This window comes from Lodderomyces beijingensis, assembly GCF_963989305.1.
Source record: "Lodderomyces beijingensis strain CBS 14171 genome assembly, chromosome: 7".
NCBI lineage: Eukaryota > Fungi > Ascomycota > Pichiomycetes > Serinales > Debaryomycetaceae > Lodderomyces > Lodderomyces beijingensis.
The window spans coordinates 367133-391013 of NC_089976.1; the positions used below are offsets into that span (position 1 = coordinate 367133).

The 23881-nt window shown below is 47.9% G+C and overlaps 12 protein-coding genes across 12 annotated transcripts; 7 read left to right on the forward strand and 5 right to left on the reverse strand. All coding sequences in view use genetic code 12, as the record gives it.

The window, feature by feature from the left end:
* Positions 1-12: 12 nt before the first annotated feature.
* On the forward strand, positions 13-1065 carry LODBEIA_P54730 (uncharacterized protein; the record flags this gene model as incomplete). The annotated part of the gene is made up of 1 exon (XM_066975809.1): positions 13-1065. One exon carries the CDS (start codon positions 13-15, stop codon positions 1063-1065), a length of 1053 nt encoding a protein of 350 aa, XP_066832411.1.
* Positions 1066-2384: 1319 nt separating this feature from the next.
* LODBEIA_P54740 (uncharacterized protein) lies at positions 2385-3437 on the forward strand (the record flags this gene model as incomplete). Its single annotated transcript, XM_066975810.1, has 1 exon — positions 2385-3437. The coding sequence occupies one exon, from the start codon at positions 2385-2387 to the stop codon at positions 3435-3437; it is 1053 nt and encodes a 350-aa protein (XP_066832412.1).
* An 80-nt stretch (positions 3438-3517) lies between these two features.
* LODBEIA_P54750 (uncharacterized protein) lies at positions 3518-5450 on the forward strand (the record flags this gene model as incomplete). Its single annotated transcript, XM_066975811.1, has 2 exons — positions 3518-3564; positions 4391-5450. The coding sequence occupies 2 exons, from the start codon at positions 3518-3520 to the stop codon at positions 5448-5450; spliced, it is 1107 nt and encodes a 368-aa protein (XP_066832413.1).
* A 401-nt stretch (positions 5451-5851) lies between these two features.
* On the forward strand, positions 5852-6373 carry LODBEIA_P54760 (uncharacterized protein; the record flags this gene model as incomplete). Its single annotated transcript, XM_066975812.1, has 1 exon — positions 5852-6373. The coding sequence occupies one exon, from the start codon at positions 5852-5854 to the stop codon at positions 6371-6373; it is 522 nt and encodes a 173-aa protein (XP_066832414.1).
* A 269-nt stretch (positions 6374-6642) lies between these two features.
* On the forward strand, positions 6643-7953 carry LODBEIA_P54770 (uncharacterized protein; the record flags this gene model as incomplete). Its single annotated transcript, XM_066975813.1, has 1 exon — positions 6643-7953. The coding sequence occupies one exon, from the start codon at positions 6643-6645 to the stop codon at positions 7951-7953; it is 1311 nt and encodes a 436-aa protein (XP_066832415.1).
* Positions 7954-7995: 42 nt separating this feature from the next.
* Positions 7996-9039, reverse strand: LODBEIA_P54780 (uncharacterized protein; the record flags this gene model as incomplete). Its single annotated transcript, XM_066975814.1, has 1 exon — positions 7996-9039. The coding sequence occupies one exon, from the start codon at positions 9037-9039 to the stop codon at positions 7996-7998; it is 1044 nt and encodes a 347-aa protein (XP_066832416.1).
* Positions 9040-9201: 162 nt separating this feature from the next.
* On the forward strand, positions 9202-9927 carry LODBEIA_P54790 (uncharacterized protein; the record flags this gene model as incomplete). The annotated part of the gene is made up of 1 exon (XM_066975815.1): positions 9202-9927. One exon carries the CDS (start codon positions 9202-9204, stop codon positions 9925-9927), a length of 726 nt encoding a protein of 241 aa, XP_066832417.1.
* Positions 9928-11989: 2062 nt separating this feature from the next.
* LODBEIA_P54800 (uncharacterized protein) lies at positions 11990-13765 on the reverse strand (the record flags this gene model as incomplete). Its single annotated transcript, XM_066975817.1, has 1 exon — positions 11990-13765. The coding sequence occupies one exon, from the start codon at positions 13763-13765 to the stop codon at positions 11990-11992; it is 1776 nt and encodes a 591-aa protein (XP_066832418.1).
* Positions 13766-14172: 407 nt separating this feature from the next.
* On the reverse strand, positions 14173-15444 carry LODBEIA_P54810 (uncharacterized protein; the record flags this gene model as incomplete). The annotated part of the gene is made up of 1 exon (XM_066975818.1): positions 14173-15444. The coding sequence occupies one exon, from the start codon at positions 15442-15444 to the stop codon at positions 14173-14175; it is 1272 nt and encodes a 423-aa protein (XP_066832419.1).
* Positions 15445-15496: 52 nt separating this feature from the next.
* On the reverse strand, positions 15497-16603 carry LODBEIA_P54820 (uncharacterized protein; the record flags this gene model as incomplete). Its single annotated transcript, XM_066975819.1, has 1 exon — positions 15497-16603. One exon carries the CDS (start codon positions 16601-16603, stop codon positions 15497-15499), a length of 1107 nt encoding a protein of 368 aa, XP_066832420.1.
* A 257-nt stretch (positions 16604-16860) lies between these two features.
* On the forward strand, positions 16861-17616 carry LODBEIA_P54830 (uncharacterized protein; the record flags this gene model as incomplete). The annotated part of the gene is made up of 1 exon (XM_066975820.1): positions 16861-17616. The coding sequence occupies one exon, from the start codon at positions 16861-16863 to the stop codon at positions 17614-17616; it is 756 nt and encodes a 251-aa protein (XP_066832421.1).
* Positions 17617-17678: 62 nt separating this feature from the next.
* LODBEIA_P54840 (uncharacterized protein) lies at positions 17679-23528 on the reverse strand (the record flags this gene model as incomplete). The annotated part of the gene is made up of 1 exon (XM_066975821.1): positions 17679-23528. One exon carries the CDS (start codon positions 23526-23528, stop codon positions 17679-17681), a length of 5850 nt encoding a protein of 1949 aa, XP_066832422.1.
* Positions 23529-23881: the final 353 nt, after the last annotated feature.

The window sequence follows — 23881 nt, forward strand, 5'->3', positions numbered from 1 at the left end:
CAAACAGAAGCCATGTCCGAAGACATCCCCAAGACCCAAAAAGCTGTCGTTTACGCAAGTGACGCGGGCAAGATCGAATACAAGGAAATCCCCGTTCCTACCCCCGGTCCCAACGAGTTGCTTATCCATGTCAAGTACACTGGTGTCTGCCACACTGATATCGACGCTTGGAGAGGAGACTGGCCTTTGCCGACCGAGAAGCCATTGGTTGGCGGCCACGAGGGTGCCGGTGTTGTTGTTGGTATGGGTCGCGACGTGCAGTACTGGAACATTGGCGACTATGCCGGCATCAAGTGGCTCTACAGCTGTTGCATGCAATGCGAGTTTTGCGAAGAGATGGCTGAACCAAACTGTCCCCACGCTGTCTTGTCTGGTTACACCCACAACGGGTCCTTCCAACAGTATGCAGTTGCCGATGCTACCCAGGCTGCCAGAATCCCCAAGGGTGTCGACTTGGCTGAGGCGGCCCCCATCTTGTGTGCTGGTGTCACTGCATACACCGCGTTGAAGACAACTGGCGTTATCGCAGGCCAATGGGTCGGTATCTCTGGTGCCGGCGGTGGTTTGGGCTCTGTTGCAGTCCAATACGCCAAGGCCATGGGTTTCAGAGTTTTGGGAATTGATAGCGGCGAAAAGAAGGACTACGTCACCAACGACTTGGGGGTCGATGCCTTTATCGATTTCACCACTGAAAAAGATGTGGTTGCTGCCGTCAAGAACGCCACCGATGGCGGTCCACACGGCGTCATCAATGTTTCCACTTCAAACACGGCCATCAACCAGTCGACCGAGTACGTTCGAACCTTGGGTGTTGTTGTCTTGGTTGGATTGCCCGCGGGGTCAAAAGTGGTAGCCTCGGTGTTTGACTCTGTTGTTAGATCGATCCAAATCAGAGGCTCGTACGTTGGAAACAGAAGAGACACCGCCGAGGCCTTGGACTTTTTCGCCAGAGGCTTGGTCAAGTGCCCTATCAAGATTGGCAAACTCCGAGACGTTGAAGAGGTTTTCAAGTTGATGGAAGCTGGTAAAATCAACGGAAGATATGTCCTTGACACTAGCAAATAAAGCCATCTTTTGAACATTCTTGACGAATAAAAGAAAGAAGCAAACAAACAGATTAGAAATTAGAAATTTTATTCTACAGAGGTGTATGACAATGACGATGATGACGAGTTATGACGTGGGAAATGCCATTTTTTATTTCTTTGAACGTAGAGGGTATGAGCGAGGGTCCACCAATGCGTCTAGGCCATGCGGGATTGCGCGACAGGCGACAGGTGCTGACGCTTATGCCTCAGCGGAGATTAATCTCCGGCGACGCTCAGCGCGAGCCACGCAGCCGCGCGTCGCGAACGCAGGGGAAGAAAACAAATACGCGGACGTGTACTTCCGTGAAGAAGGTAGTGATCTTATCACTCTAAGGATCTGGCAATCTGGCAAAATTTGGTTGCCAAACTTGAGGCACACTCACCCGTACTCTCGACTGGCAGCAGCAGCAGCAGCAACTGCAACAGATTCGAGGTTGATCAGAAGAGCGAAACGTATTGGGCGTGATCCACATGTGTGTGTATGTGTGTAAGAGGCGGCTTGTGGCATGCTTTCATGGCGTTGTTCAAGTTTGATGCGTTTCCGGGCCACTCCAGGGCCGTCACGTTCGATGAAGCTGTAAGGTGAATTCTGTTGGTACATCCAGCTTGAGAAGTATGGGCAAGTTTGTATATGATACACACTGATCGCAGATGGCAGGAAATCATGCAAGCACGTTTTTCCAACCCTCAATCCACGACGCTACCTGGGATAACTTCCCCTTGCGATTATAGGGGAAAGGGGGGGGAGAAGAGGAAGAGGATCATGCCGGGATTGGCATTGGCTCGTGAACCGGGATTCGGAGTATGGTCAGCTGTCGATCGCAATGGTGAACTTCTCTAAATTTTGGTTTTTTGTTTTTGCATGGTGTAAAACCACTGATACGGTCTGATACGGTCTGATCATCACCGATAAAAACATCTGATTGTTTGCTGCGCGGGGGTCTAATTTAGTCCCAGGATTGAAATTCACCACCACCACTACTTTATTTTTTGGGGGGAAGGGGGTTAGGGGTTTACTAGCGGAAGATGTAAAGGCATGATTTCCTTCCCTCAACCTCCAAAAATTGGGCAACACTGGTCCACGCCGCCAAGGGATCTTTCTAAATGGACAAAGTTTGAGTTATTTGGGGGGGGGATGGGGGGCTTATCGACACGTTTTTAACCAAAAAACGATGTTTGTGTTTAAATTTGGAGTTTGGCTAGATGTTCATTATAAAAGCCTTGGGTTTTGCCCAGTTGAAGCGTCAAGTTTCAAGATCAAAAGCTCACCAGCTTCAATTGCACAGACTAATAAGCATGTCCGAATCAATCCCCAAAACGCAAAAGGCTGTTGTCTTTCAGGACAACGGAGGCAAGTTGGAATACAAGGATATCCCAGTCCCCACCCCCAAACCCAATGAGCTTTTGATCCACGTCAAGTACTCCGGTGTGTGCCACACCGACTTGCACGCGTGGAAGGGCGACTGGCCCTTACCGACAAAGAAGCCGTTGGTTGGCGGCCACGAGGGCGCTGGTGTTGTCGTTGGTATGGGGGACAATGTCCAAGGCTGGAAGATTGGAGACTACGCTGGGATCAAGTGGCTCAATGGCTCGTGCTTGACCTGCGAGTACTGCGAGCAAGGAGCCGAGCCAAACTGTCCCAAGGCGGATTTATCAGGATACACCCACGACGGGTCGTTTGAGCAATATGCCACGGCCGACGCGGTTCAAGCTGCCAGGATCCCCAAAAATGCAGACTTGGCGCAAGCAGCCCCCATTTTATGTGCCGGTGTCACCGTGTACAAGGCCTTGAAAACCGCGGGCTTGAAAGCAGGAGACTGGGTCTGCATTTCCGGTGCTGGCGGCGGCTTGGGATCCTTGGCAATCCAATACGCCACTGCAATGGGCTATAGAGTCGTTGGTATCGACGGCGGTGCCGGAAAGGGAGACTATGTTAAAAAGCTAGGAGCTGAAGCGTACGTCGATTTCACCCAGGAGAAAGACATTGTCGAAGCAGTCAAGAAAGCTACAAATGGCGGACCTCATGGTGTCATCAATGTCTCGGTGTCAGAGAATGCCATCAACCAATCGATCGATTACGTTCGACCCTTGGGTATTGTTGTCTTGGTTGGATTGCCCGCGGGATCGAAAGTTACTGCGCCAGTCTTTGACTCCGTCGTCAAGTCAATCCAAATCAGAGGCTCATACGTTGGAAACAGAAGAGATACGTCCGAGGCGTTGGACTTTTTTGGCAGAGGGTTGGTCAACTGCCCGATCAAGATTGTTGGTCTCAGCGAGTTACCAGACGTCTTCAAGTTGATGGAAGAAGGCAAGATCATGGGCAGATACGTTCTTGACACCAGCAAATAGATGCGAAAATAAATTTTGGACCAAACAATAATCCGGTGGCATGCAAGTCGATAGAGTGATAGATAGAGATACGAGTAATAATGATGATGAATGAAGATGACGATGAGCTCTTAGGTTACCCTCTTGCGTGATTCGAGTTAAACTACATCTCTCGACGCTATTCCTTTTTTTTTTATGGTTTCTCCCCCCCACCCCCCTTTAAAATCAGGGATCCGAGTAAGGGATCAAATCCGACACCGATGTGGTGAACATAAATCAGGAAGTTTAATAATTCTAGCACACCGCCGGCCCGTGTAATGCTCGCCAGATTTTCCTCCCACGTGTGTTAGATGGGAGAAAGTGTACCGATTCGCTGTCAATCGTTCACACAGTAAGGCTACTTCTCCCGTCAAGATTGCAAAAAGAAAAGAAAAATCAGCCCGCTGTCCAAAACGGCCCAGCTGGTGATGCCACATTCGCATCTACTTGCATTTTCGACAGGTTGCAAAAGAACACAAGTGGAAGCAGATGGTGTGCAAATTTAACACAACGCAAAGAGCGACGAAGAAGACCAACTAGCCCTGGGCTCTTTGCTCAAGAGGTGGTGGCTTGTGCGCGAGTTGATGGGTGGTGGGCCTTGCATTCTGCAAGGGGTAATCAACAAACAATAGGGAAAAAAAATTGGGATCTGGGTTTTAGAGGGGCTAGATAAGGATCCATGTGGTAGATTCAAGCATCCTCTTCTTTACGGTCAAACACCGGGGGGTAAGGGGGGCGGGTCTTGCGTGATATCGTATACGTTTACACATGCCACCGCATACTTTTCTTTTACAAAAGTGGCAAGAGCTGGGACCGGAGATTGCCCCTGCTTGTTGTTAACCCAAGATAACACCTCTCCAGCATTTAAGTATCGCAGCTTTTCTTCTTCTTAGTGGAGACAAGTTTTCAGTAACCGTATCATTAGTTGTTCATAGTTACATCATGTCCGAGTCAATCCCCAAAACGCAAAAGGCTGTTGTCTTTCAGGACAACGGAGGCAAGTTGGAGTACAAGGATATCCCAGTCCCCACCCCCAAACCCAATGAACTTTTGATCCACGTCAAGTACTCCGGTGTGTGCCACACCGACTTGCACGCGTGGAAGGGCGACTGGCCCTTACCGACAAAGAAGCCGTTGGTTGGCGGCCACGAGGGCGCTGGTGTTGTCGTTGGCATGGGAGACAATGTCCAAGGCTGGAAGATTGGAGACTACGCTGGGATCAAGTGGCTCAATGGCTCGTGCTTGACCTGCGAGTACTGCGAACAAGGAGCCGAGCCAAACTGTCCCAAGGCGGATTTATCAGGATACACCCACGACGGGTCGTTTGAGCAATATGCCACGGCCGACGCGGTTCAAGCTGCCAGGATCCCCAAAAATGCAGACTTGGCGCAAGCAGCCCCCATTTTGTGTGCTGGTGTCACCGTGTACAAGGCCTTGAAAACCGCCAATGTGAAAGCAGGAGACTGGGTCTGCGTCTCTGGTGCTGGCGGCGGCTTGGGATCCTTGGCAATCCAATATGCCATTGCCATGGGCTACCGGGTTCTCGCCATAGACGGCGGTGCCGACAAGGGAGAGTACTGTGTAATGTTGGGAGCCGAGGCCTACCTCGATTACACCAAGGAGAAAGATCTCGTTACTGCCGTTGAAAAAGTGACCAACGGCGGACCACATGCCGTGATTAACGTTGCTGTATCCGAGGAGGCAATCGACCAGTCTGTGAAATATGTGAGGCCCTTGGGCACCGTCGTTTTGGTGGGCTTGCCCGCCGGCTCAAAAGTGTCTGCCTCGGTGTTTTTCGCCATTGTCAAGACTATTCAAATCAAGGGATCTTATGTCGGTAACAGACAGGACACCTCCGAGGCATTGGATTTCTTTGCCAGGGGTTTGGTCAACTGCCCCATAAAAGTTGTCGGCCTTAGCGAATTGCCAAAAGTGTTCAAGTTGATGGGAGAAGGTAAGATCATGGGTAGATACGTGCTCGATACTAGTAAGTAAAATATAGGTTTTTTTTTAAAAAAAATTCTTAAAAAATGTATGAAGTTAATGGAGAGACCTTTAACTCTTTTGCTTAGTCTCTGGATGTTTGGAATCGTCCCTACTGCTTCTGCTTCTGCTGCTGCTGGGACGTATGACGGTGGTGATCCTCGTGTGATGAGCTCCGTAATCAGTGAGCAAAAAAAAAGACAGAATTATGTTGATGTATTTTTAAACCCCAAGGAGCCTGGAAGTGGAGACAAGCCTCAAACAGAACACATCCTTCAGTTTGCTCTAATATTGATCTTGAAACCAACGGCCACCACTGTGTTTGCTTTTTGCCCTACCTCGGCAGAATCAATTTTGACTTCCAGATCTTCAACGCATACTAATTTTTTTATAGCAACACGCACGTCAAGAGGATGGGTGCATCGTCAAGTCTACTAAGTGATCTCATGGAGGACACCAACTTCAGCATGGAGGAAATAGACCGGTTGCGCAAGAGGTTCATGAAGCTAGATAAGGACGGGTCGGGAGAAATAGACAAGAACGAGTTTTTGTCGATACCAGGAATATCATCGAACCCCTTGGCCGCGCGGTTGATGGATGTGTTCGATAAGGACGGCGACGGCCAAATAGACTTCCAGGAGTTTATCATGGGGCTATCTGCTTTCAGCGGTAAGTCGCCCAATTTGGACAAGTTGAAGTTCGCTTTCAACATATACGACATTGATCGAGACGGGTATATCGGAAACGGAGAGTTGTTTATTGTGATGAAGATGATGGTGGGCAAGAATTTACAAGACGAAGAGCTCCAGCAGATTGTAGACAAAACAATGATGGAGGCCGACAAGGACGGTGATGGCAAGTTGAACTTCGAGGAGTTCAAAAATGCAGTTGACAGCAATTCGATTGCAAACACGTTGACGTTGAACATGTTCTAAGCGGGGTGGAAAAGTTATATTTATATAAGTACAGTATCTATCTTTTTTCTTTTAAAAAAGAAAACCAAACCCATCATCAACGAAATCTTGTAGCCACGTCAGCATTGGTGTGTGTATGTATTGGTTGGGTGACTCATTTGGTGCTCATAAGTGGCGGCATCAGTAGGAGAAGGGGGTTTTAATAAAGCAGGAGCACATTTGAAAAATTTCAGCTTGGGCACATCAGATCAAGCAGACCAAGTACTCTTCCTCCCCCTCCCTCCCCTTCAATGCTAGATTTCGACAAGCGAGTCGAGGCGCTTCTCGAATGGATTAAATACACCGAGGACGACAGGAAACCGTCCACTCATTCATTCATATCTCCCAAAATCACAGTTAAAAATGTAGAGGACTCCGGTAGGGGTATCTATGCCGCCACGGCCTCGGGCATTTCGCCCCATGAGCTCATCATGAACATTCCTCACGCCTTTTTGCTCAACTTTACCACCGTGTTGAACCACATTGCCAAGTTCAACAAGATGGAGTTGGATAGACATGTCTATGTTCCGTACGACGTGAAGGAGGACGAGTTTACGGAAATTTACAAGCAGCTTACAAAGCCAGAGCTATTGCGACTATCCTCGTTTCAACTTTTGGGGATGTACTTGACGTTTGAGCGCAAGAGGCCGCATTCGTATTGGAAGCCTTTCATAGACATGTTGCCCGAGATGGGTGAATTTGAGTTGATGCCGATTAGATACAGCCAAGATTTGAAACGGCTACTTCCAGACACCACGAGGCAGATGAATGACAAGCTCGAAAAGAGATTTGAAAACGACTACGACATGGTTGTAAAATTGCTCAGCTCAAAAACAACAGCTGAGACCGTTTCGAAGCTACTACCGAAAGAAGAGTTCTTGTTATCGTGGCTATGTATTAACTCGCGTTGCTTGTACATGGACCTCCCCACTAGTCACGAGTCGCTGGATAATTTCACAATGGCTCCCTACATTGACTTTATTAATCACTCGTGCGATGACCATTGCACGTTGAAAATAGACGGGCGAGGGTTCCAGATCACCACGACAAACTCATACGCTAGCGATGAGCAATTGTTCCTCAGCTATGGTCCACACTCCAATGATTTTTTGTTGACGGAGTATGGATTCACAGTGCCCGAGAACAAATGGAACGACCTTGACATATCGCGGTACATCCTACCGCTTTTGAAGCCTGCAACTGTAGTGGACTTTTTGAAAGATGCCGATTACTACGACACCTACACGTTGAATAGAGACGGGTTGTCTTTTAGAACCGAGGTTGCCTTGGCTACACTCCAGGAATCGAACCCTGCAGAGTCGAGGCGATTGAGAGCTCTTATAAATGGGAATATAGACAGTACAGTATACAAGAGACACTCACAAATCGTGCTTGCTGAAATTCTAAAGAAAGTGATCCACGAAGCCGAAAATCATCAGTACTTGGAGTTTGCCAATGATGCTGATCCTGTGAAGCAGGCACAAATGCGGGCAATCGGATCGCTCTATAAGGATAGACTCTTGCTTGCCAGGAGAGTTCTCGAGCAGAAACTAGACAAGTAGACAAGTAGACCAAATAGACAACAAAAAAAGTAAAAGTCTGGATTATTGGCTTAAAAGTGCATCTGCAGCTGCATTGTTGATTCCTCTATCGATGTCAAGCTTGGATCGGACCAAGTTCGACGCCCACTTATTGGTCGGCGTGTTTCTGCCGTGTTTTCTCCCCAAGTATGCAATGTAGCCATTCATGCTCTCAATTTCAGTTGTTCTCAACGCTAGCATGTCCTGTCTCATGGATGAACTGTTTTTCGCAGTGAGACTGCAAACCGAAATGACCGAGTTTAAAAGTCTACCGTGGTTCAAAAACGCCGCGGCGGTGGGGATGGTGGCCAATATTGGATACTCCTGCAAGAGCGCATCGACAGCCTCGGCGATGATTGATTTCCAGATTCTAGGCACTTGCTCCCCCAGTAACAAATGGCCATTCTCAACGTCAAAGATCGCCGTCAAGGGGTTGATGCAGCAGTTCACCACCAATTTCTCCATTTGCCGCAAGACAAAGTCCTCGTAGGGCAAGTACTCTGCGTTTAGCTGCGGGGTCTCGAGCAACGTCTGCACCACGAGCGGCAACTCATTCAAAGCAGAGTCGAAAGAAGGGCTGCTGATTTGGATCGTGCCCCTAGCAGCATGGTTCACGATCCCACCAGGGCCCATAAACACGCCATGGGTGGTGATGCCTTCAAAAATACGAGGCTTGTTGAGCGAGTGTTTCCAAAACTTGTCGGTTAAATTGCTGACCATGCCCATGCCATTTTGGATGAGCAAGACATTCGACTCCGAGTTTAGTCGGTCAATGTACGGCAGGATCGCAGCCTGAGTCTGGAACGCTTTGGTAGTCACGATCAAGTTCTCTATGACGTCGTCTTTCATGCTGGGTTTGGCCGTTTGCACCTCGACGCTCAGGTCGGGGATCGATAAATCGTATAGTCGCTTCAACCGAATATGCGTGGGCTCTTCGACCCTGCGCTCGGGCCGCACGAGCACCGTCGCTGCCAATGTGTTGGGGAACTGCTGCCTTAGCTCATGGGCTACTAGGGATCCTATTGACCCGGCTCCTAGAACGTGAACCTTCAAAGCGAACCCATTCATTGCATATAATAGGGCATCGCGATGAATATATATGTGTGTTGCGTTGAAAGAAATTCGCTCCAAAAATATGCGCTCCTGATGTGCGTCTCTTTCCACTCACTTGATCTCGTGTGTAGTTGCGTACGAGGAACTCAACCACTGGCAAAGCAAGATTCCACAACCATGCTTATAGTCGGACTTACTGGTGGGATAGCATGCGGTAAATCTACAGTCTCGCAAGAATTGCAACGAAAGTATAAGCTTACCGTTGTAGATGCCGATTTGATCGCTAGGGAAGTTGTCGAGCCAGGCAGGCCCGCTTACAACAAGATAGTCAAAGCGTTCAAAGACGTGCCCGACTTGGTCAACGCGACGGACAAGAGCCTTAATCGGGCAACGTTGGGACAGGTGGTGTTTCACGACAGGCGCAGATTGAGAACCTTGAATTCGATCGTGCACCCGGCAGTGAAGTGGGAAATCGCCAAGCAGATCTTGCGGGCCTACATCAGTCTCAGGAGTTTGGTCATCTTGGACGTGCCTCTCCTTTTTGAGTCGCAGTTGTATCTAGTGTGCGGGCTAATAGTCACAGTGTCAACGACGCCGGAGTTGCAGGTGGAGAGGTTGCTCAAACGCAATCCCGAGTTGACAGCAAAGGACGCCGAGAACCGTATTGGCCTTCAGATGCCCAATGCCGAACGAAACTATAGAAGCGATATTGTCATTGACAACTCGGGTACTTTGCAGCAGTTGCATCAACAGATCGAGCTGGTTGTATATGAAGTCAAGCCGAGCAAACTTTGGACGTTGATTGACTTGTTCCCGCCCGTGGGTGTATTATCGGCATTGTTTACTTTTATCATCCGCCGAATGACTGAGAAGTTCAAGGGTACCAAGCCAAAGAGAGAATAGTCAATTTCTTCACACCACGATCACGACTGGCAAAATTGGTTGGAGGGCCGACCAACGAAACGTTCATAACGAAAGCCAGAAACGGGGTGCAATATAGGGGCTCAGTGGGAGGGATTCTGGCTGCTGCTGGAAGTAGACAATATAGTTCAGCACGCCGTGAGACCCTTCATCAATGTGAGCTTGTGTTCTCCCTTCCCACATTAGAAACCATTCTACTATTAAGAAATATTCACTTTTGCTGTTTTCCCACCTGCCGTTTCTGATAGACTTGGTTCAAGGAAACAGCATCTCGTGGAAAATCACCTTGAAGTCGCGAATGCCGTTACCGGGTGCCTTTGAGCTTCTATATATGCATATTTAGATGCCAGTGCAGCGAGTTTACCTAGAGTTAGATCCCTACCCCTTCCCCCTTCATTCACCACTACCACGAAACTCGGCATAATACCCACTTTATCCGACAGAGTCAGCGCCCTGGAGACCTAGAGAGTCCGAACCAAAGAGACAAAAAAAAAATGAGAAAAAGGGGCCATATCTATACGGATGGAGACAGTGTAGAATGGACAACGGCAGCAAATTCGTATTGTATTGTTTTTTCAATGTGGCCTCCCTTCACTTCATGGCGGACCTTGTCAAGACGACTCCAGCAGGAATGCCGTGCCAGACTGTAGATCCATCGAAGTGATCGGCTCAACATTCGCGATAAGAAATACGCACCACATGCACATCATTTCACCGCTGTCAGCCTATTGTTAACAAGAGCGACGCACTGCCTTTCTACCTACTTGCTACTCCTTCAAAACAATGTAAATGAAATTTCTCTTGTTTGTTCCTGCAGTACGATACAAGTCTGGGCTCGGGTTTGGGTGGAGGTGGGCTGGTGAGTGTTGGCTGGTTGGTGGAGGCGGATGGCGATGGTAACTGAAATATCTCATCTCCGAACTTTGCTAAGCCGCAAAACACTCTTGGATATCAGTACCAGTCACACTTTCTACACTCCATCTTGCTTGATATCCTCTGCACCACACCCTTTTCAACCACCCAACACCCACTCTTGCCAACCACCCACTTTTTTCTTATAACCTTGCGCCAATCGTCAACTCAACTGATCCCAAACCACTGTTGACTGAGTCGTCACTGAAATAGCAAATTATCAAGAAATAGAGAGTTAGGAAAATGGGGAGACCAGAGGATGAACCACCAAGTTATCAAGAGGCAATAAACACACCTGGTGTACCCTCATCGTCATCATCGTCGTCTCATACCAGGCCACAACAACCTAGACCGCCACCAGCAATGCCACCAAGAACCCAGTCCTTGCCATACTCACACACATCCCAATTTCCCCCGGCATCATCATCTTCACCGCCCTCGTCGTTTCAACACTCATCGGCGCCACCACTCCCACCACAAGACCAGCCGCAATTACCATTCACATATCCACGCAACTACAGGTGCAAGAAATGCAATAACACAGGCTACAAGCTCAAAAACGGCCGCACTTGCAAAGACTGCTGGGACTCGCTTGCCCCAAGAAATACATATAATCACGTGAGCACCAACTATGCTCCAAACTATTTCGGATGCACCACCTATGTCCCGTACCAAGGCTACGGACCACCACCGGGCCCACTGGCTGCTCCCTTGCGGGTCTCTCCCGGTGATCCGAGACTAGGAGGAGTGTTGTGCGGAAGATGTCGTGGCTCAGGCATGGTTCGTTTCTTGTTGGATATGGAGTTGTGTCCTGTTTGTTCTGGGTTGGGCCGGGTGGTGAACTTGCCTCGGCCTGTGCCACAACAGGGTAGTCCTACTTATATGTCGCGTGTAAGTAGTCGTCCTTTCAAGAACTGAAAAAAAAAAACAACAAGAGGAAAGAGGGAGGCAAAGAAGAGGTTTTGATTGTTCTAGTTTTTGTTTGCTTCTTTTTTTTTTACGCTTTATGAGATGTTTCATGGTGAAAACATGATGGATTTTTGGATGAGGGGTCCAGAGTCCTTCTACGATTCAGGTTCATTTTATTTCCAAAAATTAAAATACGAATGTCCGGTTTAATATTCTGTGACTATTACTGATAGTTTGAAGGGTATTTAAAGTCAGTCAACTCGTAAAAGTTCTCCTTGATGTTTCTAACAGAAACAAATCTCGAAAGGATATTGCCACTGCCAGCTTTATCGTTGGTACCTGAAGCGCGAGCACCGCCAAACCATTGTTGTCCAACAACAGCACCAGTGGACTTGTCGTTGATGTAGAAGTTACCTGCAGCATACCTCAAGTTCTCTTCAGCTGCTCTAACTGCATCTCTATCTCTAGCGAATATCGAGCCGGTCAATCCGTACTTTGTCACGGAGTCAATCGATTCCATAATCTGCTCAAATTGTGAGTCGGGGTATACGTACGCGGTCAATATGGGCCCAAAGAACTCCTTGGTCAAGTATTCGTGGTTGGGGTTGGTGGTCTTGATCAATGTTGGTTGGACATAGTAGCCTTGGCTTGAATCGTAGCCACCGCCGCTGATGATTTCCAACTCGGGGTCTTCCTTGGCATGATCAATAGCAGCAGCCAACTTGTTGAAACTGGGCTCGTGAATCACGGGTCCCATAAACGAGTTGAGAGCAGTCGAGTCCGCAGTGTTGCCAATGCTAATCTGAGCCATTTTCGAGCTCAAGACATTGACAAACTCGGGCCACAACGATTCTGGAACGTAGACTCTCGACGTGGCCGAGCATTTTTGTCCCTGGTATTCAAAGGCGCCTCTCAACGTACTTAAAACCGAATGGTGCAATGAAGCACTAGGATGGATCAAGTGGAAGTTCTTGCCCCCAGTTTCACCGACAATTCTAGGAAAGTCGCGGTACTTGTCCTTGGCAACATTGGAGCTAATTTCATGATAAAGTTTTTTGAAAACATCGGTGGAACCAGTGAAATGCAACGCTGCAAAATCGCGATCGGCAAGTACAACATCGGTCACCTCGACGGGGTTACCGGGCACAAAGTTGATCACACCGCTGGGCAAGCCGGCCTCCTCCAAAATCGTCAAGAGCAAGTAATTGGACAATGCGGCCGTGGCACTTGGTTTCCAAACCACGGTGTTGCCCATCAACGCGGGAGCACCAACAAGGTTTGCAGCAATGGCAGTGAAATTGAACGGAGTAACAGCATAAACAAAACCTTCCAAGGGACGGTACTCACTACGGTTCCACACCCCGGCGCTAGTTTGAATAGGCTGCACGCCGTACAACTCCTCGGCATACTTGACGTTAAACTTGAAAAAATCAATGAGTTCAGCAACGCAATCGATTTCAGCTTGGTACACGTTCTTGCCCTGTCCCAACATCGTGGCAGCCAACATGTCGTATCTGTACTTGGTCGAGATTAAATCGGCCGCTTTCAAAAAGATCGCAGCTCGATCGGTAAATGACGTCTGGGACCACTTCAACTTGGCCCTTTTGGCAGCGTCGATTGCCGCGCGCACATCGTCGGCGGTAGCCTGCGACACATCGGCCAAGTTGTGCGAGTGGTTGGCTGGGTTCAACTGGGGCAACGTTTGGTCGCGATGGATCTTGTTGCCCCCAATCACAAGCGGCACTTGCAATGCGCCTTCATCGGTGAATTTGGTAAGGGATGCGCGAAGCAAGTCCCAGTCCTTTGTATCGTTGAATCCAAAATTCTTGACTGGTTCATTTTGGAGGTTTGGCGGGGTTTTAACTTGAGCTAGTTGCGATGCAAATGTACGAACTGGCGTCACGTTGTGTGGGGTTGAAAGGAGTAACCTTGGAGTGAGTTTGATTGGTTTGTTTCTGGTTAACGTTGTCAACCTGCGCACCGTTGTTCTTCTCAACATTATATGTAATTGATTTGGTTTCAGACGCTGGGATTGGGAAAAACTCAAGAAAAACGGGATGCAATTGAAGAATTAAAAGGGTTTATATAAATCGTGGGGGGAGCAGGGACGAAAGACGGAGATGACGAGTGGGCATTGAAAGTTCAGCATCACGTGATCCCAAATTATTTGATGTATTATTAAGGCGCGAATATGGTAAGCACAAGCGACGTGAACTTCCACGAGGTTAACACAAGCGAGCAAGACCACGGCAGACGTTCAATGCAAGCGACTCTTATCTGGAAGTCAAAGGCGTTGTCTAGAAGTCAAAGGAGTCAATGAAACCAACCAAAGAATAAAAAAGAAATGATATAACATGTATTTGATGCTGATGCTGATAATAATGCTATCTATCTATGTCGTTGATGCTAGCTGGCTGCGCTGTTTTTTTTTTGCAAAAGATTCACTTTGTTCACCAATTCATCAACTCTCTCCTCTATCTTGGCTTGATTCGATTCAAATATCAGCTTTGAAGAATCAATCTTTTCATTCAAGCCGTTAATTGATTGGTCCCACTTTTTCATATCTTCAATTGCATCGTGTATAGTTGCGTCTAGGCTGTTTGCAAATTCAACCGCATCGATAATCTCGTTATGAACAGAATTCAAAGTTTTCAATCTCTCCAACAAAATAGGCGCATGGTCAGCGTACTGCTTCAAGTTGGGCAAGACGTTATAGATGTTGTCAATCTTGTCGACTTTCAACTTTGGTGTTTCTTCAATTCCAAATACCTTTTTATTCAACTCCAACTTGTTGATCTCTTTGAAAAGCGACTCCATTTGCTTTTCAATTGCAGTGATGCAATTTTCGGGGTGTTCTATAGTGTCTAGTTTTCGTCGAAGATCGTTCACTGCAAACTGCACAGATTGTGATGAAGCGTCGCTTGGACCTATTCTCTTTTCCAATTGGCTCAACTCTTGTTCAAACTCGCCAAGCTGTCGCCATTGCGAAGCTTTAATGCCCGCCGTCGGACTATCCAACTCGAAAATCGAGTCCAACCGCATGTCATCGGCTTGGAAAATCTTTGGTTTCACCGGCCGATTCAGCTTCAAAGCTAACAAGGCAGAATACAACTCATCAACCACCGGGACTCTCCTTTCCTCATCACCCCCATCATCGTCACCTTCCTCCTCTCCGTCTTCAACTCTCATCTCATCCAATTCTCTGCGTATTCGGCTCAACTTGTCCTCCCGAGTCTCGCTCACTTCCTTGACTTGGTACCCACTGAGATTGGTGACATTGCCCGAGAAATCAAACCCTCGATTGGTGACAACTTGGTTAAGAAATTGTTTTCTTGACTCATCAAACCGTGCGCTACTTAGAAACTCCTCGTTTGAAACTTGTGCTGGTGCTTGGTCTGCCTCGGTGTCAGAAGTCTCAAACACCTCTTGGCTTGTTGTATCTATCCCCGGTAAATCATTGAATTTGTCGTTCATCGCGTCGAGGGTGGTGGTGAGGGTAGGGAGGGCGAAGAGTAACGGATTATCACCACGCGATGGGACGCGCGTTGGTTTTGATTTTTCATTTCTCCAGCAGTTGAACACCCTTTGCAAAATAAACGTGTTGAGCAGGAGATCACTCAGCGATGCCAAATTTTGATAGAAATAAAGAGATGTGGGGATGGGGATGTAGAGATTCATCTCTCGGGCCGGCCCTAGCAGAATGCAAAAGTGTTTTAAAAGTCAGATGTGTTTACTTGGTAAATATTTGCACCACGTCTTCATCGTGCACGGCATGGTTCAATCCACATTTCTGAGGTGAGTGCTTAGCGCTCGACCCCCAGATCATGGCGTACTTGAACTGGTTCTTCATATCGCGATGGATCGAGTCACAAACTTCCAAAACGGTGCTCTTGTTTCTCACAACCATGGGGTCGTTTAGATTCGGCAACACTCCTCTACGCTTGGTGTACAACCGTAACAAGTCCAACTGTCTCCAGATTTCTTCTTTCAAGTCTTCAATGCCCAAATCTAGCTCGCACGACATCACCACAGTGTTTGGCTCTCTCGCTAACCGATCGCATTCTTCCAAACTAACAGCATCGATTTTATTGTACACATAAAGACATTTGATGTATGAGATGTGCTGCTCATTAATCACATCGATGAAATCATCAATGGTGACATTCTCATCTCGAATCAAAACTTGTGCATTCAAGATCTTGTAATCTTTCAAAATGGCAGTAACGAGCTTCTCGTCTAGATATTTAGGTGGGATAATCGAGCTCATCTTGACACCACCGGTCTTCTTCAACGTTATCACAACATCGGGTCGCTTTTTATTCAACCTGATCCCCATCGACTCCAACTCGTTCTCCAAAATCAGTCGCTGATCTTCGCTTTTTGTAGCATCTAGCACCATCAAAATCAAATCGGAAGTACGCGACACCGCAATAACTTGCCTGCCTCGACCTTTACCCTGGGCTGCAGCTTTGATGATACCGGGCAAATCAACAATTTGCACTTCGGCTCCATTATACTCCAAGATCCCGCCCACCGAGGTCAAGGTGGTGAATTCGTAATTGGCTGCCTCCGACTTGGTATTGGTCACCTTGGACAAGAACGAAGACTTACCCACCGAGGGGAACCCAATCAACGAGACCCGTGCGTCTCCAGCTTTGGCCACTTCAAACCCTTGTCCGCCGCCGCCTCCACCTTGGCCAGGTTGTGGTTCGAGTAGCTCTCTTCGGTACCTAGCAAGTTTACCCTTGAGTAGACCAATGTGGTATTCCGTGGCTTTATTCTTTTGAGTTCGTGATAACTCTTCTTGAATCTGGGCTATTTTCTCCAAGATCCCCATCGCTGATGTAATTAAAAGCCAAAATCAAAATCAAGACCAAGTCAAAGTCAAAGTCAAAGTCTATTCAAAGAACCTAGGTTCAATCTTGACTCGAGCCAGGGTCTGACGTTGTCAAAAGAACATCGCCAACATCTCAGCTAATGTGCGCACGCAATAGTAGAAAAAGTTATTATCCGAGTCCTAAATATTTAGTCCCACAACCCATCCATCTCATCGCATCTCATCTCATCTCACCGCCTCCCCTCCACTCTCAAGTAATGCCCAAATCGACCAAGACCAGAACAACGTCGAGACATGACCCCGTGCAAGTCTCGCAAGCGCTCAACTCCAACTCCTCCGCCAAACTCAAGAAGAAGAAAAGAGACATTGAACGGGCCCTCGCCAAAAACACCAAACTCCCAGCTGACAAACGCATCGAATACGAGAGAGCGCTCAAGGCACTAGACGTGGAGCTCTCCAACGCCCAGCATAACTTGAAGGAAAAACACAATGCGTCGAAATACCACATGGTGCGGTTCTTTGAGCGCAAGAAAGCCATCCGCAAATTGAAACAACTACGCAGGGCATTCGACGACGTGGCCAAGACGCAAGTTCGCAAAGATATCAAAAAGGCCAGGAAACAGCTTAAGCACGGCGAGATAGACTTGATGTACGTGGTGCTTTTCCCCAACCTGGAAAAATACATCTCGCTTTACCCAAGTGAGACCACCGAGGATATGAGTGATCCTAACGTCAAGCGCGGGTTAAGGAAGACCGAGGCTCGCAGACTCGAGTTTCGCAAAGAAGTTGAGCGGTTGATGGACCAGGGGAAAGTGGGGTTCACGGTGGACGATGTGTTGAGTGGTAAGCGGGTGAAGCTGAGCTATAAGCCGGAGAGGGAGAAACCCGCTCGGGAAATCGATGCGCCTGAAGCCAAAGCTGATGCTAAAGAGGAAGGTGGAAAAGGAAAAGAAGGTGAAGGAGAAGGAGAAGGAAAGACAGGTGATGATGATGATGATGATTTCTTTGAATAAATATTTATTGCATTCGACGCGATTATTTCTATTTCTTTGTCTTTCTATTCATCTCCCACAATCTATAAGAACTCGATTTCGCCGTCGTATCGTGTATCCATGCCATCGTTGACCACCGCAATGTTGTACCTCTTGTGGAACAAGTCCTCCGTCACGTCCAAGTCGCACTCTACTATCCGCTTCGACTGCACAAATCTTGGCGAGGCACGTTTGAGCAACACCAACTCCGTTCCATCATGCACAATCACAAACCACGATTCCCTCTGAGGCTTGGGAAAGTAAGGGCAATACAACTTGAACTCGTCGTTCAACGGTGCATTGCCGTTGGTGAGCGAAACTCGGCATTTATCCAGTTGGTCTTGTTTGATGCGCAAATTACCAGTAGGTATATGCGAGGCGACTCGGACAAATTGCCTGCGTGCTTCTTCGTCGTCGACATGAACCATTTCTCCATGCTTGAGTTCAATGTTCTCTCCACGCACACCAACACGTTCAGCAAAGTTAAACATTTGTCCGCGTTTCATCCTTCCCAATTCATCCAAACTTGTCGTCTTCTTGTTCTTCTTTCCCTTATCGTCATTCTTGGGCAGCAATTTCAATCCAGGAAGTGCCGTCACTGGGTCATCGTCGTACCAGTACCGCTGCTTAATGCACTGCATCAACTCAATCAAGTTGATCACCGCTTGCAAATAGCCCAACTCGGCAGCAGCGTCGATGTAAGCTTGCAAGATACGCAAAGCTTGATCCAACACTGAAACGGTATCCTGTGAGTAATCAGCTATTGGTAGCTCGACCCGACTCATGAATGCTTGAATCAACAAATACGCCTTGACGTGGGGGTCCCAGATGAACTCGCGCTCTAGATCCTCGGCAGGGTACCGCATCGCCATCGACATTTCGGCATTGATCAACTCTTCTCCATGTCGAGTGGCTAATTCGTCATACTCGGCAGCTTCGCAAAGCAACATGAGACAGTGTCTGAAATCCAAATCTGGCTTCACCTTCTTGACAAAGTTCCGCATCGTCATGTGGGAAAGATAATAATACGAGGAAATGTGCAAAAAGGGGGTAGCGTACAATGCATTGGCGCCCGCGGTTGTTAAACACTTGGAGTCAACCAAATTGTCTATTGTCAGGTCAATGAGTCCCGCCAAATACTTTGATATACCATACTGGGACACGTCGTCGATTCCGTAGTATGCAGGGTTGTTGTGCGCCCTGCGGAATAGAAACGTCCAAGTCAAGAAATCCATGGCTTCTTCCCTCGTTGTTATAGTGCCCGCTGAAATCTCGGCACCAATGTGATTGTCCAACACCTTGTGCAAGGAGGACTCGACTGGGAACCCGAGATTCAAAAAATGTTTATAGAAAATCTTTTTGGATTCCTTGGTGTACACTATCGCGATACCACTCGTGTCAAATGCGGGACGTCCCGCCCGGCCCATCATTTGCAAGATGTCGGTCAAGTCCATGTCTCGATACCCTTCAATCTTGGCATCGAAAAACTGCGTGCCCTTGATAATCACCAAATGGGCAGGCAAATTCACACCCCAGGCCAAGGTCGAGGTGGCCACCAAAATCTGGATCTTGCCTGCCTCAAACAACTTGTGCGAGATTTGACGATCGGATTCGACGAGTCCGGCATGATGTAAACCCATTCCAAACTGCAAGGATAATCTCAAGGTGTCATCTTTGACCTTTTCCAAAATCTCCTGCAATTCAATTTCGTCCATTTTTAGGAATCTCCTAGGGTTGCTTTCCATGCCGCACAAGTGGATCAAGTCCAACGCAGTCAACCGTGTTTGACGACGCGATGCAACGAATATCAACACGGGTTTCTCGGGCGAATGCTGCTTTATAGCCATAAACGCCGGCTTGTTCATAGTTTTCATCAAGGGGCAAAATGCAAGGTTATCGGGGAACCCATCAATATACATCTGCAAGGGAACTGGTCTCACCGATTGCGGAAAGTTGAACAACGCCAGCTTAACACCAAGCCAGCCTGCCATGTCGAACGCGTTGGATACCGCGGTTGACATGCCCAACAACCGCACGGGTCTCTTGAGTCGCGATCCGATATAGTTCATACGACTCACAATCATTTCCAAAATGGGACCACGGTCACTGGCCAAAAGATGGATCTCATCCATAATTACTAGCGAGACTTGCTGCACGAATTTTCTCGTTTGCCAATTACGTGATATACCATCAAACTTTTCCGGTGTGGTGATGATAATGTCTGCTTCTTTCACCTCAGCAGTGCTTGGTAAAGAGTCACCTGTCAACTCGACGAGTTTATGCTTGGTGCTGCCACCACATATACGCTTCTTCCAGTCGTCGACCCTTTCACGCACAAGCGCCTTCATCGGCGCAATGTAGACGATTTTGGAGCCGGGGAACTCGTTGAACGCGTGCCAGATTGCTAATTCAGCCACAACGGTCTTGCCTGAACCCGTTGGTGAGCCAACAAACGCAGACTCGTTGGTGTTGTACAAGCTGTGGAACACCATGGTCTGCATCGGGTTGAAATACTTGAATCTGGAGGAGTAGATGTGTTCAATTTCTTTGTTGTGCAACGCCGTCACCGGCAAGGGCAGCAACCGCAAAAGTTCAGTTTTGATGGTTTCGTTCTGCGGTCTGATGAGATGCTGGAACGATACTGGGTGCACCGTTTCCGCTCCAATCCATATATCCGAGACGACCTTGATGACAACCTGCGGCGGTAATGGATCAGATAGCGGGATCATAAAGTTCATCTCGTGTGCATTGTTTCCACTATTACTGTTGACGGCTTGTCTCTTGCTCAAGATGAATTTCTCAACATGCAACACGTTCAGCTTATCGGATTCCTCAACTGTGAGCCAAAAGATCTGCGCATGGCCATGGTACCGTTCATCCCAGATAAAGTCCGGCACAAGCTCAACATGCACTCGCATCACGTTGGTGGTGATGGGGAAAATCTCCGAATAAATTTCGATATAGGGAAATTTGCCCACCAATTTGTACAAGGTCGAGCCCATCAGCTTGTTATTGACAAACTCGCCCAAGTCACCCGGTTCCATGTCGCGCAACATCTCCATGGAGGGATTTTTGCTTTTAATGTTTCTCAACACAGACTCGGGCAAGTCAAATTGGCACATTGGATGCTCGAATGACCAGATCCTCTTGTCGATGGATTTGCACATGGACAACATAACATCCATTACTTTACCCCATCTTCGATTCATCGCCACGAGAAACAATGCTCTGCAGATTCTAGCGGAGTTTTGAGCCACGTAGTTTGAGTCTGAAATCAAGGCCGACTCTTTGATCACTGCCTGCGAGATAAACGCCTGTAGCAAGATGTTTGTCTTTCCCTGCGGCGACTCGACTTCAGCTGCAATCTGGCATGGCGAGTCTTCTTCCATCAACATTTTCAACTCCTTGGCTTCTTCTTCGCGGAATTTGATGCTGTCGAATTCACTACTGGTGCTAATCATCGAAAGCACGTCTGCTTCAGTGGCGAGCGGGTTGAACATCTGATTGAAAATCTCAACCGAGTTGCTTAGTAAATAGAAATCCGAGGCGATTCTCCCCAAATCTTTTGGTGTGAATGCGGCAGTTTCTTCATCGTATATGATCATTTGCAAATTGTGTAATCTCTTGGCCGAGGCGATAATCATTTCTCGCCTCTTGTTGATCAAAAGTGGGTCCTCTTGCAATTCTTGCCACGACAAGGCGTAAGCAAACGGGTTCTTTTTCATTCTGGTCACCATATAAGTGTAGCCGAGCCACTGCACACCTTCGTCAACATTGGTCACTGTGCCGAGCGAGATTTCTGCGTTCAAGTTATCGGTGATTTTCTCTCGGAGTTTGGACTCGATGGGGTGCTGCTGCGTCAACAAGGAAATGTAACTGTCCATCTTGTCGCTGGTGGTGCACAAGATACCAATACCGAATTTCTCAAACTGCGGTCTACCAGCACGGCCAAAGATCTGGATAACGTCCGAAATGCCCAAGTCTGCAAATCCACCTTCCTTGGAGTTGTAGACTTGGGTGCCCTTGATGATCACCACCGCTGCCGGTAAGTTGACACCCCAGGCCAAGGTGGAAGTACAACACAACACCTTGATGGCACCACTCTCAAACATCTTTTCGGTCAAGTTACGATCGCTTCGAAGCATACCGGCGTGATGCGTGCCAAACCCGTAGGGAAACAACTCTCGCAACTCTTTTGATCGATGCTTTTGAGCTGCCTCTCTTTTGTATTTCTCATAAGAGTCATTTTCTGAGCAATCAAAAAGGTCCATTTCGTTGTGCTCTTGTGCCATTTGGATAAAATTCCGGGCGGTGTTGACCGTCTCCTTACGAGCATGGACAAATACCATCACTTGTAAGCCCTGGTTGACATACTCGGCTAGTTTCTCGTACGATATCTTGTTCAAGTTTTCCCTGGCCAATTTTGAACCCGCTTTGCCGCGAACACCCATAACTTGCTGCTGCAACGGGATGGGTCGAAACGATTGGTCAAAGTAAAACATGCCCACTTGCCGATTGACCCCCAAGAAATCGGCCACGTCCATGTAATTTGGCAACGTTGCCGATAAACCAACGACTCGGATCATCAGCTGGGTGCTCTCCACTTGTCGAAGCGTACGAGCAACCAAGGTCTCGATAACGGAACCACGGTCTTCGTGCAAGAGGTGCACTTCGTCAATGATCAACAACTTTACCTTGGCCACAAGCTCGCTATCGCCATTCAGTTTTCTCGTCACAACATCCCACTTTTCAGGTGTGGTCACTATAACTTGGGTGCTCATGATTTCCAGTCGCGTCAATTGCATGTCACCAGTCAACTCCCGCACGTGGATGCCCAACCACGCCAACTTTTTGGCGTACTTCTCGACAATCTCCGCGGCCAATGCCTTGAGTGGTGCCACATAGATGATTTTAAACTCATCGTAGTCTATATCCACGGCAACGTCGCCATCTTCGCCCACGGTCTCGGTGACAAATTGGTGAATCGTATGCAAGATGGTCAAGAGCGCCACATCCGTCTTGCCTGCACCGGTGGGCGCACAAACCAACATGTTTTCGTTAGTGTCGTATGCCACGGGGTAAACCAAGCTTTGCATCTTGTTTAAACTAGTGTAATTTTTGAATGTTCCGCGACACAAGAAATCCAACTCTTTGACTTTGACTAGCTGATTTCCCTTGATCCATTTGTTTGGTGACTCATCAGGGTATGGAATTATGAGTTCTTCGTGGGTAGCATACGATTGTCGTGTACTACCTTTGGGCAAGCTAAACTTGCCACCAGTGACACTAGCAAGATTCACTGTGTCTTGCTTCTTGTATACATGCGGGTATTTTTGGCTGTTGCCGAAATTTTTCGGCAAAATGGCCTGGTTCTTTGTTCGGTTGTGGTTGTCAACCAATATTTGCGCTCGTTCTTCCGCAGTCAACAACGAGCTGACTTGGGCATGGTAGGTTGCCAATGCCAGTTTATTCTGCACTATTTTCGAAATGAGCTCAAACTCTTCAAACCCCAAGATATCGAATAGCGACGACTGGAGCTGCTCGTCACTCTGGGAGTCCTCCACTAGCGTCTTTACCAACGTAAACATTTCCAGCTCATCATGACGACGACCTCGACTTATCCTGGCGCAGTCTTTTTCAATTTGAGACACGAGCACATCATGCGACGACTGGCTAGTATTTGTAAGGTGGTTCACCGATTCGATCGTGACGTCCTTGAACCTGCCAATTATGCTATCCATAGGTGTGATCCTGGCTGGTTCTGAGTCGAATTTGCCAAGTTTGTTGCCCAATTTGGCGTCTGGCTGCTGGAGTGGTAGTCTGGACAATTCTTGGATCATCGGCAGCATGGCCTCCATGAATGATTTCACGGACGTAACATTGTATGACGACATGGTTCTCTATCAATTAAAGACCAGAACGAAGAAGCGAAAGTATACCAAACCTGCCGGGCACCCTTTGTTCTACCTACCTGTCTTTCTCAACACATTGGTGGAAGAGATCCGAGTTTTGACAACAGGCCCTATTGGCAACATTTTTCAAATTGAACCTGTCTCTCAGTTCTCACTCTCGGACTCACTCCGTGTGTGGGTGGAAGAAAAACCCGAAATTTAGGAGCCAACAGCAACGAAACTTCACGTGACGTGGGAATGATTACCTCCCCTCTGGAGAAGTGGGCCAGGAGAACAACGCAGTTGAGTGTGGGACTTTTGGCAGATAAATAAGGGTGTTGGAGGCGAGATGAGCA